The 19247-nt window shown below is 34.9% G+C and overlaps 1 protein-coding gene across 1 annotated transcript in view; it reads right to left on the reverse strand.

Moving 5' to 3' along the window:
- Window positions 1-19247, reverse strand: part of RYR3 (ryanodine receptor 3) — a 254392-nt gene that overhangs the window by 141688 nt on the left and 93457 nt on the right. The window contains exons 13-20 of the mRNA XM_087746608.1: window positions 18424-18545; window positions 15009-15177; window positions 13776-13911; window positions 12037-12132; window positions 11173-11291; window positions 8619-8752; window positions 7740-7981; window positions 3710-3902 (exon numbers count right to left, since the gene is read on the reverse strand). Coding sequence (XP_087602734.1) covers window positions 3710-3902; window positions 7740-7981; window positions 8619-8752; window positions 11173-11291; window positions 12037-12132; window positions 13776-13911; window positions 15009-15177; window positions 18424-18545 — 1211 coding nt within the window. The remainder of the gene's footprint in view (window positions 1-3709; window positions 3903-7739; window positions 7982-8618; window positions 8753-11172; window positions 11292-12036; window positions 12133-13775; window positions 13912-15008; window positions 15178-18423; window positions 18546-19247) is intronic.

A 19247-nucleotide genomic window follows, 5' to 3' on the forward strand; every position in this document is an offset into this window, starting at 1 on the left:
ACTTCCTAAATAGACAAAAGTCAAAGAAAGAATCAAAATGAAAAAACTCTCATGCAGTTCTTCCCTTGCTGACCACATCCCAGTAAATAGTTCCGTGCTTCCTGCCAACTTGGTCAAGTTTTCTGAGTTGTAGCAAGCCATTGAACCTCACCCGATCTTAATGATGTTCTCATTCCTTCTGAGGCCTGTTTTCTCCCTGCTCTTCACTGCAGTATCTAAACATCTACACAGGCTATATCCTCCTAATGCTGCGCACTCTCTTTTAAAAACCCAAACACTCCAAGAAGCTGTGGCTTTTTGTCTCATTTTAAAAGAAATATTCAGATCTTTCGACTTGAAAAACTTGTTTTAATTTGTCTGACCTTAACCTTAAAAAGAACCCTCCTGAAAAATCAATATAAGTCCTAAAAGACAGCTAGAAATAGTTAAAGAGATTTATTTCGGTTAATTACTACTCCTTTTGCTTCATTTTTGAGTTGGGATGTATATAGGCAACTGTGCCTACCATTCTAGCAATTTGCTAGCATCTATACTTAGTTTTCATAGCATGAACGACAAGACTATGCTAAATAGTCTTTTGCTTACTACAAGGGCTGTTTGTGAAAGACAAGACCACCATGATAACAGTATTTAATGTACCTCATGTTTCATTACTAAAAGCACCAGGCATTTACTTTTAAGATGTTAACTTTTCATGTCAATACATCCAGACCCCTAACTTCCCTAAAAACATGTTGGATGGCTCTTTTAAAGTTAATCTCATATTTCATTTCTTTATCTCTGCATTTACACACTTTTTGAGAATAGGTTAAATAAATCTGAAGAGAAGAAAATAAAAATAGAAGAAAAGAAAATGAATTCTCAATACAGAGTTGCTGTTTAAATTCCTTGATTATTTGAATGGCCATATTGTAGTACTACAAGTAGAGCTCATAGCACCATTAGCAGAAGGAGGAAAAAATGGATAGATAGGGAGAAAATGCCTACAGTAAAAAACAGAATAAGAGACAGAGCAGGCAAGCAGGTGCTGACAAGGGTTTAGAGGAAAAACTGATGATGGAATGATGAAGCAGACCCAGAATCCGAGAAAGTCACAGAAAGTAGAGAAAAAGCAGATAAGCCGCAACAGAAGCAGAAACAAAAGTCAAATCCAGTTGGCGGCTGGTCACGAGTGGTGTTTCCCAAGGCTCAGTACTGGGGCCAGTCCTGTTCAATATCTTCACTGATGATCTGGATAAGAGGATCGAGTGCACCCTCAGTAAGTTTGCAGATGACACCAAGTTGGGTGGAAGTGTTGATCTGCTGGAGGGTAGGAAGGCCCTACAGAGGGACCTGGACAGGCTGGACCAATGGGCCGGGGCCAACTGCATGAGATTCAACAATGCCAAGTGCCGGCTCCTGCACTTCGGTCACAACAACCCCAGGGAACGCTACAGGCTGGGGGAGGAGGGGCTGGAGTGCTGTCTGGCAGAAAAGGACCTGGGGGTGTTGGTTGACAGCTGCCTGAACATGAGCCAGCAGTGTGCCCAGGTGGCCAAGAGGGCCAATGGCATCCTGGCCTGTATCAAGAATAGTGTGGCCAGCAGGACCAGGGAGGTGATAGTGCCCCTGTACTCAGCACTGGTGAGGCCGCACCTTGAGTACTGTGTTCAGTGTTGGGCCCCTCACTACAAGAAGGACATCGAGGTGCTGGAGCGTGTCCAGAGGAGGGCAACGAAGTTGGTGAAGGGTCTGGAGCACAAGTCTTATGAGGAGTGGCTGAAGGAGCTGGGGTTGTTTAGTCTGGAGAAGAGGAGGCTGAGGGGAGACCTTATTGCTCTCTGCAACTACCTGAAAGGAGGTTGTAGTGAGGTGGGGGTTGGTCTCTTCTCCCTAGTAACGAGTGATAGAATGAGAGGAAATGGCCTCAAGCTGCGCCAGGGCAGGTTTAGGTTAGATATTAGGAAAAACAACTTCACCGAAAGGGTGGTCAAGCATTGGAACAGGCTGCCCAGGGAAGTGGTTGAGTCTCCATCCCTGGAGGTATTTAAAGAATGGATAGATACGGTGCTTGAAGACATGGTATAGATGAACTTGGCAGTGATAAGTTGACGGTTGGACTCAATGATCTTAAGGGTCTTTTCCAACCTTGATGATTCTATGATTCTATGATTCTGTAAGAGTTTGTGCCCAGTGCAGAACACTATCCTCCACTCAGGATTCCCATGTAATACCATTTCTCTGATACTAACAGACACAGAAGATGACATATAACGTGCTACTGCCATCAGCTACTATTATGCCCTCACAAAATACACAAACAACATCAAATAAGAATGAAGAAAAATAATTACACTAATTGAGGCAGATTTCTTACAGAAAAAAGTAATGAACATTTTCAAAAGCTCTTGTACTAATGCAGCTACATAGTAGGGTCACTTCCAGAGAATAAATGAAAATTGATTTGTTAAGACCTTCCCAGGCCTCCTTTATTCTGTTTGGTCTCTGCTAGTATTCTCATCTGGGAGGTTCTCTTAAGCATGAGATGCTAAAAGCATTTATGTATTGATCGCAGAAGGAAAAGCCCACAGAGAACTAGTTATCTGATTTACTTCACCCCAGAGAAACAAAGATTTCTTTTTTCTTAATTGCTAAATGTATGAACCATTTATAACCTGATCTTTCTTTCACTTATGAAAGCTATATACTGTCTAATCTGGCCATACCAAAACTTCACTTAAGAGAAACCCCCCTTCAAATAAAAGCCAGCCCTTTGCATTTTTTCACTCCTTCACCACAATCTCTTACTCCACTCCTCATTATTTCTTCTAAGTTTGGCAGTTTCTGGCACCTACTGACATCTAGACTATTAGCATTTTTTCATAGTGAAAAATTTTCAGAACTTATCCATATTTTATGCAGAAATCATGCTCAGTCTACAAAAGACAGAAAAATCCCAACCTTTCTTACTGAAGAATTCTCCTTAATTATCTTTATGTGTTTCCTTCCTAAAATTGTTGCCTGTCAATACCAGCAATAAAGGTGCTGTAAGATGAACTGAACAGAGATTGGTTATGTTATAACAGTGCAAGAGCTTTTCTTTTGTTGTTGTGTCGGCTTTGTAAAGTTAACACAAGTATTTTGGCCACTTAAGTAGACTGACATTTGCAGAAGATTTTTGGAATGAATTAAAGGTAAGATAACAATAGAAGCCTGAAAATGGTAAGTTCAAGTTTCAGTATTTTAGCTACAAAACAGGTAAGAAATGGGTAATATTAGGAACAAGATTCCAAAACTGCTTCTCATCAGTTCTTTGTGTTTCCTACTGTGAACATAGTAACGGTTTTCATGATGATTTAGTTTTTTTATTTCCTGCTGAGAAAGCCAGTGAGAATTTTAATTAGTGCCAAACGTGGTGCTGTGTTTCTAATGTGCCTTTTTTTCACTGATAATTGGAACGAGACAAAATTAATTTCCCCTAGGTCACCAAATATCAATAAAATAATAGTTTTCAGACACTGTGACTTGGTCAAATTGCTAACAGGCTCACATTTCACCCTTAAGTGAAATAATCACTAAACAAATCTGTACTTTCCTGCCTCGATCCCTCCCACCTGCTGGCTGGGCAGAACTGAAACAACAAAAAAAGAAAATTCATACATGAATTCGGACAATATTTTGTGTGACAAGACAGCAAAGAAAACAACAATTAAAATTAAGTTTTACTTACTTCACACCTGCTGATAAGCTTACAACAGGGAAGAAAAACCCTTCTGTACTGAAGTTCTCAAACATTCCTTGTACAGGCTGTCCATTAATGCGGAATGAAATGCTGGGTACACCTAAATCCAAGCAGCAGCTAACCACATCATCAGATGCTAATAAATGCTGATTGACAGATGCTACAGCTCTGGGTACTCGACCTAGGATAAAAGTATTCTGTAATCAGAAGCTTTAAGCAGACTCTCACAGATTTAACAATGGAATTATTTCCTCAAAAGCATCATCAACTTCTTTGTTCATCATCATGAAGACATGATCTTGTGTTCATCTGTTTTATGAACAGTTCTGCTTTTAGAGACAGTGAGTCAACATTCTTCAAACTGATATGTGGCAGAGAATTGCATAAACCGAGCAAATCACTTGAGACGTCTGACACCGTTTGCATGACAGAACATGCTCAGCTGAGATCACACAAGTTCACACTGTAGTCTGATGCAAGAGCACTGAGGCACAGTAAATGATGCCCTCTTTATGACGCTAACATTGATATATCCTTTTTTTTTTTCTTTAGTTATTTGTGAAATACCAGATTCACATATCTCTGAATATTCAGTGGTGAGACAGTGGAACAGGTTCCCCAGAGAAGCTGTGGATGCCCCGTCACTGGAAGTGTTAAAGGTCAGGATGGATGGGGCTTTGAGCAACCTGATGTAGTGGAAGGTGTCCCTGCCCATGGCATGGAGGTTGGACCAGATGACCTTTAAAGGTCCCTTCCAACCCAAACCATTCTATCATTCTGTGATTCTACTGGAGCTGTGATTATGACCAATATCTAGGTTTACAGTATCAAGAGGCAGAGTGGTATACCGAGTTACCAAAAAATGGATCAAGAATTTAACGGGCCAGGTTTTCTTTATCAACTAGACATACACTAAACAGAGGCAGCTTCATTTCCCCTACCTTGGAAGATGGAACTTTACAGCAAGGCACAGGACTCAGCAATTATAATAACAATTAACCAGAGGTAATATATCTGAAGTAATCTAACTATACACATTTACAGATAACTGCAGTTTTTCAATCACACTTGAGTTTCTGAGTATATTTTTAGCCAAGGAATATCTCTTCAGATATTCTTTCAAATCTCTTTCAAAACAATTCTCTTGCAAACATTGTATTTTAACTGTAAAGCAAGTCTAATTAAGCAGTTAAACACTGTTCCAAATTATTGTGTTGGAACTTCTCAAGAACAAGTCAAGACAATTGTTCAGGACAGTTTAAGTAGCGTTTTCCCTTACTGCAGGAGATGAGATTTAAGAGACTTTCCAGCACTGTATTTCTGAGGTTCAGTTAGTGTTTTGTATTATGATTTATCCAGCCATTGCTAATCGAGTATGTTACAGATGTCTCCCAGCCTACTCCCCAAAATCATTATTTCTGTCATTTGAGAATTGTTCAGTAGTGCTGAAAAAAAATACTGAATTATGTGTGTGCACACACACACAGAGATATTTTATATACAAAATCCTATGCTAGAACAATGCTAATATAATTGAAAAGTCAAACAGGCACAAATTAGGAAATGTTAGAATTAAGGCCATAAAATCGAATTCAGTGCGTTTATGTATGCCTTATTTACAACACACCTTTTAATTGCATGGCCCCACACTATTCTTTTCTGAGCAATTAAAGAGTACTTAGCTGTATATGGCATTTCAAGGCACTAAGAAATTTGGGGAAATTAGTGATTTTGCTTACCTGCCTTGAATAGTGTACAGTAAATAAAGCACAAGCCACAAATTGAACAAGCTAAAAAATAACCATCATTTACTGTATGCAAGAGAGAACTGGAAGGAAAAAATAACATGCTACTTCACAATTAAAGATTGTACACACAAGAACTAAAATAATGTGTTTTTTTTTCCCCCCAAACTTCTGAATGCTCATGGATGGCTACACACTTGAGAAACAAAACTGTTAAATTAAGACAGATCTAGAGAGTGTGCTGATAGAGAAGATTTTTCTAAGTCTTTTGAACAAATTTAAAAAGACTTTTACAGGAAACATAGAAAGCTAAATTCCTGGTGAAACGAATTGTTACAAAATGTCCTTTACAACAAAATGTTACATTCCCAACTCAGTGTTTGAACATTTCCGAGAAAAGGTGGCCCGAACTGTCTAACTTTGGAAAAAAATATCCTCACCTCATTCCGGAAAATGAACTCAGTTTTCAACTCAATTCTATTTTGGGGCAGAGATCCAGTCAACAAAATTTGCTCTCAAACAATTTATGATTAACAAAGATATAAGCCAGAGAAAATGCAATTTTGGACCTTATTAATACAATGTTAATAAAAGGTGATCTTCCAGTTTCATCTATATTCTTAACAAAATCTTCTACATGAATGAAAGACCTTTACCAATTAAGATAGATTGTTACACATTTTAGGTACAAAACCTAATCGCCAGAGCTCTGTTTTAAATATTTATGTAAGTAGAATACATTTGTAAAATCTTCCAGAAATTTTAGCAACTGTTTCGCTTCCTACTGCTTTTCTTTCTCCTTTCACTACTTGTTGGTAGTTTGATTAAGAATGATGTTACAAAGATAGTAGATGATGTAATCAAGGGTATACAACTAATTACCTAAATATTTTCCTATTTTATAGCCTTATGCCTTATTTCTTCTCTGAAATATTCCTTGTTTAGAGAGTGTTGAGGAACTTTAAGAAACCAAAACCAACCATCAGTATTTCCTGTGTTGCCGTTTAATTCCTACAATTAGCCAATAGCACTTTGCTGGTTGTTTCTATTGGAACTTACATTGACACAGTCAAAACGTATTCTTCTGTGACAAGTCTGTCTGTTTACAAGAAGTATATTCTAGTTTGCTTTCCCTGGATATAGTATTGGGGGAAGGATAACCACACAAAAAACAACAGCCTTGCTCATAGCTCCAAAGCCGCTCTCCAGCTAAGTGCCCCAGAGGGCTCTCACTAATCCCTCTCCAAAGCATCCTAATCAGATTCTTCTGTTTTCTCCTTTTTCCTCGGTGGTTATTCTTTATAACACACTCATTATTACAAAAATTATTTGAACTGCAACACTTCAGATGAGCCTCCTGTGAACTCCTTTTACTCTTCTAGAGCTCTTACTCAAATATACCTGACTGCATGGGCGGTGACTTCCACTTTTTCATTAACTTAGCCCACTAACATCTTCAATTTGCTTTAACAAAGAATGGCTAATAAGACCACAATTTTACTGCCACTGATTCTTAAGTATCCACAAAATATGCATTTGCTGGCATCCATTAACTTTCTTCTTTATAAACTGCAATTGTAACCACTTCACTGCAGTACTAATTGAGAGTCTCCTAGATTACTACACACATTAAGAAGCATTCCTAGAAAAACCTCTATTTTTTCTGCGAAGCCTATCTTCGATAATAATATGAAAAATAATTTTTGAAACAGCGTAGCAACTACAGTTTTCAGTTTGATATTACACTATGGAAATTTAGGTTCTAAAAACAACTGAAGCTGGTAATAGTGTAGCAATTCTTATTTCTAATTGCCGAAATTATCTTTTATGAAACTATCAAAATTTAAACTCAATTTATTAAATCTATCAATAGGTGTGAGCATAATAATGTCATTTTACTTTAACTGTAGATACAAAGTGAAAGAATAATGCAAATGTAGATCCATATACAATGAATTTGTCTGAGATCAATACATCCATTGATTTTGAACAGATAGACTTCAGTCAGTATTGATCTAGATCTGGAAAACGCCATTTTTTGACCAAAATTATGAAAACAGAAGCTATCTGCTAAAAAGCCTAATTGGTATAATTCAATATTGACTAAAATCTCAGACAAGAAGTCTGATCTGAAGTTCTAAATAACTTCATGGTATCCTGGAGTTCTGAATGTAGCTCACTATAAAACAGCATGCTGTATACGCAGAAGTACTGAAGGTAAAGGTATGTAACTCCTACATGTAAGACTAAGTGGAAGTGAACAAAGTACTTACCAGACCACAGATGAAGGCCATCAAAACCATAAGAGTACAGGTCATCGCCAACACCATTGCCTCCCCATCCTTCTCCACCTCCAGGATAGGGGGCATAACCTGAAGTAGAGGCCCATCCAACTCGTAAATGGGTGGGTTCTGCCGTCAAGAATGGATCAACCTGATCAATTATTAACTCAAAGTACCACTTCTTGTATTGTGCAGAGCCCTCAGCAACACCCAAAAATATGTTTGGCCTTATGCTAAGAAAGAAAATGTAAGCCAGTTAGTGTAAAACTAAAATGCAACATATGAATTATATTACTGTATAATAGTCAAATTCACTTTGCAAATACAATAAGAGTGTAGATGTCCACATTTTGCTTATAATATTTAAAATAGTGACCCATTTTATGACTATAAAGCTGCTGTAGAATCATCTTCTAAGGTATAGGCTCCATGCTTTGAAAAACTTATGGTCAAAAGAGGAATAACAAGATGAATAAAAAAAACAGGAGTGAGGTTGCCAGGAAATCGAATCCCTCTTAAAACACACAAGTGCTTCACAGTATGTTTACATACTCTGTAATAATTATTAGGTAAAGCCATGCAGCCATGCTCTGTTTTGAATGAGAAACAAGCAACTTTCATCTCTCCATTTCAGAACAGATCTTACTATTAATTAGCAATTTCTATTTGAGCACAGTTTCCATCAGAACTGCCGCATTGTTAGTAAAAACGGTTTTTTCAGAAGTTAATACATAAACACTTCCTAAAGTGTGTGTCTCAATATTGAAAGCTGTGGAACATCTCTTAGGTTACAGTGTTTTCTTCAATCAATTACTGAAGACATTCAAGTTCCATTTTTTCCTAATATAAGAATAAAACATGTCACTATACCTTGTCACATCATTAATCAAACGTGTTTGCAAGAGTAAGTCTCTTCTAGGCAATAGATTGTCACAGATCAAATTTTGATTGGCACGAACTGCAACACCATTACAGACACAGAGAGAGCAAAGCACATCGAGAACCTTAAAAAAGAAAAAATCAGAAGAAAGTCAAGTAAAGGCAGCTGCATATACTATTAATCAGTTGTTAGCTTAATTTACATTCAGAATAGATGTAAAGGAAGGAATATAATACACATTATCATTATTGTTTTCTAAATACTTTTCACATATATGGACCAAGTGTAGTCTGTACTGCTGATAGAGGATATCAAATATTCGTGGAACACAAATTCAGAACACAGGGTTTGCAAAATGCCTCAAAACCCCTTCCTTTGAGATTCCTTATTCTCATTTTGATTAGAAAAAAGCAAAGCTATAACAGCTGTATGTCAACTATTTACAATTTTTTAAGTTAAATCTCATTAAAAATTTGAAATGTAAAATGAAATTTACTGCAGCCCAAAAAACTTTCTGAGTAAAATTAGTGGACAATTCTCAACTGCAATTCTCAGGCTGCTTATGAATCTGTTCTGAAAGCATATTTTCAATATAAGAAGTAATCCATTTATTCTTAAAATTAAAAACATTTAAAAGAATTCACTATAAAGCAAAACAGAGTTTCAGAAAGATCTTATTCTGAAATCTCAGCTTTCTTCTTTTTGGTCACAGTCTGAAAAGTGAAAAAGAGGTTGACATAATTCTCCTACAGATTACTGGAGCAAAAAGTTTTGAAAGAGAGAACACAGTAACATAGTGTTGTTTAATGTTGAGGGACAAAGCTGCACAGTTTTGGAAAAAACAGAGAAGCTTAAAGATGCACTTGAGCTCTGACAAGCAATCATTGAGCAATGAGCCCAAATGGTCTAAACTCTTACAGACCATCTCCAAGACAAAGAACCATCTTCACACTGTTGATTACCATTTTCAAAACTGTTGTACAACACAAGGAGCAGCAGAACAGAACATTCATTTTAGCCGCTCCTGTTCTCTGCCCAGTGGATTAGCACAAACCCACCCTCAACAGCAGTTTAAGCTAATATATTGTGAACTTCGCTTGTCCCAGCCCATGCAGTTTCCTTTCTACCATCTCCATTAGAAACCTCTAGCAGAAGGACAGAGGTAGTAACTTAAATAACCACAGAAACTCTGATCAGTAATCAGCTGTAAAGTGTCTTAATATCATTAATGATTACCAATAACTCAGAATTTACATATAAACTGTTTAAATAATCTCTATGCACTCTCTGACCATATTTCTGACACAAGGCTTTTCATTTAAAAAATCCTTCAAATCAATAATTTCCAAGACAATTTTCGTTAATAATATTACTGTTCCTTATTTCCTAAATCACAACAGGATTTCTAATCTGGCAGGACAACAAGATACATTGTTTTCAGAGTAACAAATAAATTCATTACTTCACATCACTTCATTACTTACTGATGTTTAGTCAAAGACATTACAAATGGAAATGCACAAATTTGTTACCCAGTCTAATTCTTCTCCTGTATACAACATTTTCCTTTTCTGCTTTAAGTTCTAACTATGAGGTCTACATTAAGACACTCCAGCTGAAAGATTCTCTTTGCAGGTGACTGGCACAGCACAATAATCTTCCTAACAGCTAAAAATAGTAAGCAAACCTCACTGCTGTAATTTCAACTTTTTTCTTATGCCTACTTATATGAGTACATATTCCTTAACCATGTTTAAAAATACTTCTCTCCTTTTCCATATCTGTAGTTGGTTAGGTTCTCTGTATTACCTTCTCTTGTAAATCAGTAGTTTCAGCTCACTAAGACTTTATTTGTTCTTCCTCCAGGTTATCAGTCTTTCATATAAAATTTTAATTGAGGAAGGAAACTCACATCAGAAAATCACACATAAAACTATATCCTCCTCTGTGTTGTGAAGTCATCCTGATCGCAGCCAGAAACTGTGTTCACCTTCTTCTGTCATAATAAATTGCACATTGATGTCTAAATTAATTTCCACCATTATTTCTTCTGGTATAACTCAGGTTTTTTTTCTTTCTTCTGAACACCTGTGTTTTCAGATATTTGGATTATTTTTCCCATTTCTCATTTTATTTTGTTCTTTTCTGCTACTATTATTATTACTCAAGTTAGGAATGACTTTGCAGGATTTAGTTCTGTCTTGTTGCAAGTACAACTCTGCTTCTGCAGAGCCCTGCATCACAAGGAAAGCTACTCTGTCCACATGCTTACAGCCACCAGAATGCTTCATTTTCTCAGCAAATTCAAAGTTCTGACTGGTTATCAATATTTCTTAACTATTTGCTTGTCAGACATATTTGCTGTATTTGAAACTGAAAAGCATTTATATACTGCACATTTTTTAATCTCAACAAAGCAATTTTGCAGATGTACTTCAAGGTTATTTTATTCCTTTAAAGGTATTTCCATGTAGACATTTCTCTGTTTTTTTTCCACAAATCATTGTAAGATTATCAATACATCCTTCGTTTTTCCAAACATACCTTGTAATTGCGCCCATGTTTATCCAACAATGAAATAATGGATTTGATGTGCTCCTCAGCTATTATATTTAAAGCTTCTGGGCTTTCAATCAAGATGCAGTGCAACACTTCCAAAATACCTGTATGAAGGCCACAGAAATAATGTTGTCATTAAATCATCTGTGCAACTGAACACAATCTAAAAGCTCAGTAAATAACAGAGTATCTTAAGAGATGCTATCTTTTCTCCAACCTTAAAAAAAGAATGAAAACACTTTTTAAAGAGTATTCATATGACTATGATGTGAACCACATTAGACATAAATGCATTACGAAGCTGTTAATTTCTGTTTTCTTTTGGAAATAGCCACAATTTTAAAACCACTTGAGAAAAATGCAAGTTTAGCTCCTTCTTTTCAATGAGAGAGATAAAGATTTTAGTAGGGAGCATTGTATAGTATTTCGATATTTTCTTGAACACCCCATAGTATAAAAAACTTCTCTCTCATATACATACATACATACATACATACATACATATATATATATATATATATATTTGTACTTGTGCCCACAAACAGCCCTGGTGTTATTCGCTAGCAATGGGACAGTAGTCTTGATACTGTCTGACCCAATCCATTAATTCACCGAAGTCACATTCAACACTGATTGGATGTGGTATTGCACATACCAAATGTATGGAACCAAAAAATGCCACAAAAATGTCTGTTTAAATGTAATGCTTTGCTCAATTATAAAAAAATGCAGTGTATTTGTTTTCTAATGCATGTTGTTTTCAAGGAAAACTGCTCTGATATTTAGAATGTAAGACAGCTGTGTATGGTGTATTGATAGTTAATTTACCTTGATAAAAGTGAATCTCACCTGAGGAAGATTCTAATCTGTCCAATTTACTTATTAGCCAATCCAGGTTACTGGAAAACTGAGTACAATTGTTTCTGTTGCCACGAATGAGAGCAGCTGGAAAAAAAAAAAACACAAGGTATAAATTTACACAGGACATTTCCTTTTAAAATCACCAATGTTAATCATATTATATTTTAACACAATTTTTGTAACAACTGCACAAAATAATAAACAGACAAATCCTAAATATATATATGTTAAGGTAATAAAGAATTAAGATTTTCATTAATTTGAATATCAGCAACTGACATAACTTCTAAAGAGCATGTAGTTTTTGAAGTTGGCAGTGGTCTACGGGATAAGCAAGAATTTCAGCAAAAAATATGTTTTATTTATGTTTTATTTTATTGTTAAATTTAAATAGAAATTATTCACCGCCCTTGTTTGATGCAAATGTCAAGCAGTGTCATTATCAAGAAGCTGAGAATTCTTTTTCTATTTCTTCCCACCAATGAGCGGGAAGATCACATGTAGAAGTTTAAGCTCGAGTGCAGCTTGGGTGCACTGCTCTTTAGCTCTACTTTCTGATTAAAATATGTTAAATGGATAGCTTTTAGTCTTCAGCAGCGCAAAACACAATGTTATTTGACCGCACTTTGAAAGTTTATCAGCATTCAAGTATTTCAAGCAATGCTGATTTTTTTTCTTCCAGAAGTTGTTACTGATTTTAGAAAAACAAAAAAAGCCTTTTGTATACAATTGTCAAGTATTTTTATTATGAAGCATTAACTTCGTATTTATTACAACAGAACAAGTGTGTTCAAGATATACCTGCAGAACAAAATCAAGACAAAATCTGAAAAGGCCTACACTAAAGAGGTTTTTTTCATCCTACTTTTCTTTGAACTCATAAGACTGTAGTAAAATGCAGGCAATGGTATCTCGTTACTTTCTAAACCAATGAGAAGATTTCATCAGAAGCATCTGCATGTCTGTGCTATGTGAATAACCTCATGCTTCAAAGCACTCCCCCTGTTTTTTGTTATTCTTGTCCTAACTCTCGACTTGCATATTTTACTATAGTTCAGGACTAACTTTCTTTGTAATGAAATTAGAATGTATTTAAATTCCATCAGAAGACAAGATTCTCCTGTATGAGGAATTATGCAACTAAGGTATCAAATTAGTGATTTAAAGAAATACACATATACATACTTCTACTCTATCATTTTGGCTCTACTACAACACAGAAGCAGTTAGCTCTAGAAAGCATGGCATTGAAATTGAAAAAAAAATTTAATTTCTGTTTTATGTAATTATTTTTATTATCATTTAAATCTAAGCCTCAAGTGACAAACATAGATTCAGCAGACCTACAAGTTCTGACTACGACTTTTAGGCTTCTCTTCAGCTTCATATATAAAGACTGTTTTCCAGTTCTTCTAATTTTTAAAATAATAATTCACGCCTATTTCATACCACAGGTACATTAAAAAAAAGAAAAAAAAGAAAAAAGATACGCATTTGACATGCTGCACCTGTCTTTTTCCTAGCTGAGATTTATTTTTCTGCTGTATCATTGCTCAATAAACTCTGTTCTCTGTAATAAATATCAGTAAGTATATGAAAGAAATTCTGTGATTTGCATGATAGAATGAATAACACAGAAAGTATTATTTGGTGGTGAAACAGCAAGTAGAATATAAAAAAAATACATAGCCTCTTTTTTTACATTAGCAGATTATTGAAGAACTTACCTAATAATTTGTAAAGTAGATTCAAAATTTCTTTCCATGCTGTACCATGTTCTTCTCTTGCAATTCCTGCAAAATGAGCTGTGCTGTTGTAGTCATTTAAGCGATCAATGCAATTCAAAACTAGTGCCAGCATTCCCTAAATGCATATGACAGAGAGGAAAGGGAACTGTACATGAAAAAGCATTTGTTGTTGTCCTTTTGAAAGATTTTTTCCTGTACACATTTAAAAGTTGCATCATCTTAGATTAAAAAAAAAAACAACAAAACTATTGTGCTTACAAGATTTGAATATGTATTTTTCTATATCAGAATTGTAGAGAATGATTCTATACTGTTCCTTACTCAGCTAAGTACTATAAAAAGTAAGGAATAAATAAAGCAAGGAATAAACAAAGCTGACTACTCAGCTAAGTATTATAAAAGTCAGGAATAAACAAAGCTGACAACAAAGGATTTTATAATTTTTGTGAACAGGCTCTTTTTTACATAAAAGCTTCCTTACATAGGAAAAAAAAACCACTTTAAATTTATATACAAAGGAATTTTTGTTGATTAAAAAAGGTGGAAATTTTACTATCCAATAAAATATCTGTAAAACAAACAAGTCCAAATACTAGACTAGATTTCTAACTTCAGTTCGATTGGAGACTAAAATAGTATTGAAAACCTGCAAGCAATCCAAACATGTCTAAAAACATTGTAAAATATATTTCCTATTTATACAGAAGTGTAATTATTCCATTTTCAGAGAGGAGCAATTCTACAATTATGTAATACATATCCTTTTTTAAAACTAGCATTCTTCCAGTTTCTAGAGATAAAAAGTTTCTGTTTCACACCCTGGTGGACAGAAAAGACATCAGAAATAACATCTATCATTGATCCAAGTTCTATTATTCATTTGGGGTATCCAGACTGTATAACTTCATAGAGAGAAAAAGAAATTTCTTGTCACAATCATTTCTTTTTAAAATGGCATCTATTTAAAGATGCTCAGAAGTATTAAGACTAAATTTTATGAGAGAGAGCTTGTGGCCTGTGACAAGTGTGGAAGTGAAAAATACGTAACAGCAAGTTATCATACGGTATTACAGTCTATTATATATTCCAGCTACAGAACTTTACATTATAAATCATATGCGTGTATCCAGATGATAATGTTTAGGGTCTTCTCAATGTTTGCAACACGATACACTTAAAATTAAAATAATGTAACAATTCTTCTCTCTGTACCTCTTCTTTGAATAGATTTTGTCTGTTTTTGAGTGACCGAAGCTTGCTTTGCTTATCTTCATGTTCCAGGTCTTCTTCGGGAAGCTGGAAGTAAGTTATCAGGTCTTGCAGAGTCTGAGCCATCTCCTCAATAGGCAGGGCAGTGGGTGATAGTGTTCTGTTGTTTCCACTATGGAAAACAATGAGAAAGACTGGCAGCGTTATTCATTTTCCCACTGTAATTTAGAGTATCATATAGCAGCCTATTTTCTGTTGGTATCTAAATCAAGTCTTGTTATACATATGACATATGTACACGAGCAACAGCTGATCTGAATTGCAAATCATTCAGACATATATCATTTGGGTGCCCAGCACTCAGAGCTTCCTGAAGTAGAATCACATTTCCCTTTCTGCACTGATGTAAAGAGAGATAATGATTAAAAAAACTGAAAAAATGAGCAGAAGAAACAATGTAAATCAGCAAAAAGATGAAACAGAGATGAAAGATGTACCGAAGTTCTTTCTTACAATAGTTGTTTTTCTTTAGATACTTTAAATCCTATTGATGATACACGCGTAACATGCTGATGGACTAAAATAGTACCAGTTATTGAGGCTGTACACGCCCAGTCTTCTAGACAAAGAACACAAAAATAACAGGTAATCCTAACCATCAATTAGGTCTTCTGTGTCAACTCTATATAAGAGATAAAGAAGGGTGGAATTTAAAAATAAGAAGCATTTCAAGGAATTTCCATTGCCAGTAAAATAATGTCTCTTTCCTCTTCAAGCATTTGGTCTGTCTTGGATGACAACCCAATTTTTCAGGGTCTGACTCACTATTTTTAAAAGTATAATCTAGGAGGAGCTAATTTCTGGCAGAGGTAGCTCTGTTTTTTTATATCCTCAGCAGAAGAAACACAAAGGAGTAGTGTAGTCCCTTGTGATACTGAAGAAGTGATGTTTTAAATGCAGTCTCATATGCTGGGTTCTGTGGAAGCAAATTCTTAATTATAAACTCATTTTTCTGTATTTTTTCATCTATCAGGCAATAATACAAGGATGACCACTTGATTATCATAACTAAAACTTCTGCCAAGCACTATAAAAAAATAGTTTCTTCAGTACTCCATACATTCTTACCGATTTCATTGTGTATTCTTAGGCATTGAACTCAGCAATTATAAATGAATATGCATTTACACAGAATTGTATTTTACCCTAAAGATCTTCAGACAAAAGCCTATCGTATGGAAGAGCTATAGTGAAGGAAATATGGAACTTTCACAGAATTGAAAATCTTTGTCTTGCTTGTGTTAAAGACCTATTATTGTGTAAATTTAGTAATGTAAGATAAATGTCATGAATAATTTACTCTAAAGAATGAGGGAAGGGGAACAAAAGTAACAAAAGAAATAGCATAATAAAATTATGCTTCAAATTGTCCCATATTTTCAAACTAACATAGCTAAAGGTATCATTCAAAAAGTCAAATACAACCACATAGACAGTTTTCATGGTACTTCCCTTCACTACCGAATACTAAATCCCTCATCAGAACAATCAGTTTACATCTATTTCCATGCAAAGTCTCAAACTTAATGGTAACTTAGGTCTGTCAAAATTAAGCTAAACTGGTAAGTGACAGAAAACATTCTGACCAGTTTTGTACAAACTGACAAGCCAGATGATATAAAGCAGTAGAACAAACCTTTTCAAGCACAACATATGCTTCAAGAGGACTGGAATAATTTAAACTGAAGTGAGTGCATTAATATGGTGAAAGCAAGTCAAATTTTGATTCAGAAAATCTATTTCATAAATAATATTGTTCAAATACAGGCTTGATTCCAGAAAACCAAACTAGGGATGAAATGTGATAAATACAGTATCTTTTCATGCTCATTTTGTCAATGGTTCATTAAGATTCAGTATCTCCTGGGGATGCGAAGGCTCTTCAGTCAGCAACATACAAAGTCAGATAAACTGCTTTAAATGATATTCACGTCCAACACATTTGTTTTGCTATTGGCCAAGATTGTATTTTTCCATTAAAAGAAAGGTATTGTGTTGCCACGAGGATATTAGGCAACTACTTAAAAAGTACAACTCTTCAAATAACCTTCTTAATAAATCAAGATTATGACAGAGCAAGTCTGGTATCATATTAAATTGTTCAAATTCCCTGACTTTCTAATATCCATTGTAGTATTGACTCCATGCTTAGGGTACTCATATATTGCATGTTTCACAACGCCCAGGTATCGAAGGGCTTTGGTGTTTTGATCTGTGGAAATAGGCATCACTGTTTCCACATTAGTTTTTGAGTTCTAGTATACAGTTACTGGAACAGCCCAATCTTGGATAATTCTTACTGAGGTATAAGTACTAACTGCATTGCCCTCTAGTACAGCAAAGATTTGGAAGATAAATACTATTCAGAAGGTAATTCTATTTATTCTATTCTAAAGTCTTAGAACCACAACTTGAATTATTTCTTAAAATCAGATATAGTCACTGTCTCTCTGCTGAGATGCTGTTTCTGACTTTGAATACCCGTAAACCCATTCCACGGCAAATAAACATGTTGGTTTAAACAGGAGATTTAGGAATGCTCACATAATAATTTAGCTGACAGAGAGAAGTTAAGAAGTTTTTCCTTTTACCTTCTCAGCTGACAGTTAGCCTTCTGCCCTAATTGTTGTTACTGCATATAATCTGTTATACTGCATATACCAGAGAGAATTGCCTTTGCTCTTAATCTTTAAATCTTCCAGATATGATGAGAGGGGTGAAAGAGAAGTAGGAGGATCAACAGGATGGGTGATTAAAAAGGTATAGGTAAAATGTTTCAGCCCAAATTTTGAAGACAATAAATTGGTATTCTCCCCCCAGACGTGCAGAGAACTATTTTGTACTTCCTTCTATTGTTTATTTGCATGAACTTGGGGCTGCTGTGGTTTCCCATTGTATTTTTGATCTAAGCAGTATTAGGCATCAATATTCCTTTCAATTAGTTTGACAAATTTCAATAGAGTTAGCTATAATATTTGGTCTACCAAAGAAAAATAGAAAAATAAGTACCCTTTTATGAATATTGTGAAATTCTAGCTACTATAGAATACTTCCTAATGGAGTTACACTAAGATCATTTAGCATGTTTTCTTCAACCTGGATTATGATCCAGTTTGCTTCTGGCATCAAGGTATTAGATTTCATGTAAATAATCTTAAATAAGCTGTTTTATCTATTTAACGGAATTACTTATCAAAATTACAAACTTAAGTCAGTAAAAATATATTGCTAATAGCTTCTAAATACAAATACTTGAAAGCAGGAAATAAGAATTCCGTTAGACAAATTCTTATCATTTCAGAATACTTTAAAAAACAAACAAACAAAACATGATCGTATATAAGATGGTAACAACTACCTTATGAACTGGCTGAATAAGCTTGTAGTATTGCGAATGATTCGAGCAGCCTGGGATTCCTCGTGCTGACATCTTTGTAACGTTAGACCATCATCCATATGGCCTTCTTGGTGTAATATAACCTATTGAAAGTCAGTAATTATCACAATGAGTACTTAAAAAACCTTTGTGCTTTTAAATACTTTGTAACTTATTTTAATATTGCACTGAAAACAGTAATTGCATATATACTGAGCTACTACTTGTTAATCACTTTATCTGAACACCTGTTTATTAATTAATTACAAATTTGTCAGTCTCACATAAAAGTTAGACAGAGAGGACATTTTAATGTACATTTATTCCTCCACAATTCATTAAACATATACGCTTATGAAATATTTTCCAAATGAAACAAAAAATGTCACTCTTTCTATATTCTGGCTGTCAGGGAAAGAAGATCTTCACTATCTTAAGCATCATTTACTAAAGGATTCACACATGAAAAGACTACTGACAAGAAAATCAAGCTGGAGTGACAAACATCATAAAAATTACAATGCAGCTAAAGAAGCAACAACATTTATGAGTAACTTCTGACTCATTTAACTATTCTCTACACATTATGTTGGATTCTTATCAGAACCAGATATGAACATCATATGAACTTCAAGCAATAATAGAGATCCTTTGGTGGGTTTTTATTTTTTCCCTTTAAAAAAATACCCAGTTTCACAAAAAGCCAGCATAATTTTCAGTCACAAAAACAAGTCTTGATCATTTTGAGTCATTAAAATCCTACACCACTTTTGTAAGAATTAAATGTGAGCTATCCTGCTTCTTTG

The sequence above is a fragment of the Nipponia nippon genome, unplaced genomic scaffold (assembly GCF_047370975.1).
Source record: "Nipponia nippon isolate SJK-2023a ecotype South Korea unplaced genomic scaffold, ASM4737097v1 scaffold_10, whole genome shotgun sequence".
NCBI classification, from domain to species: Eukaryota; Metazoa; Chordata; class Aves; order Pelecaniformes; family Threskiornithidae; genus Nipponia; species Nipponia nippon.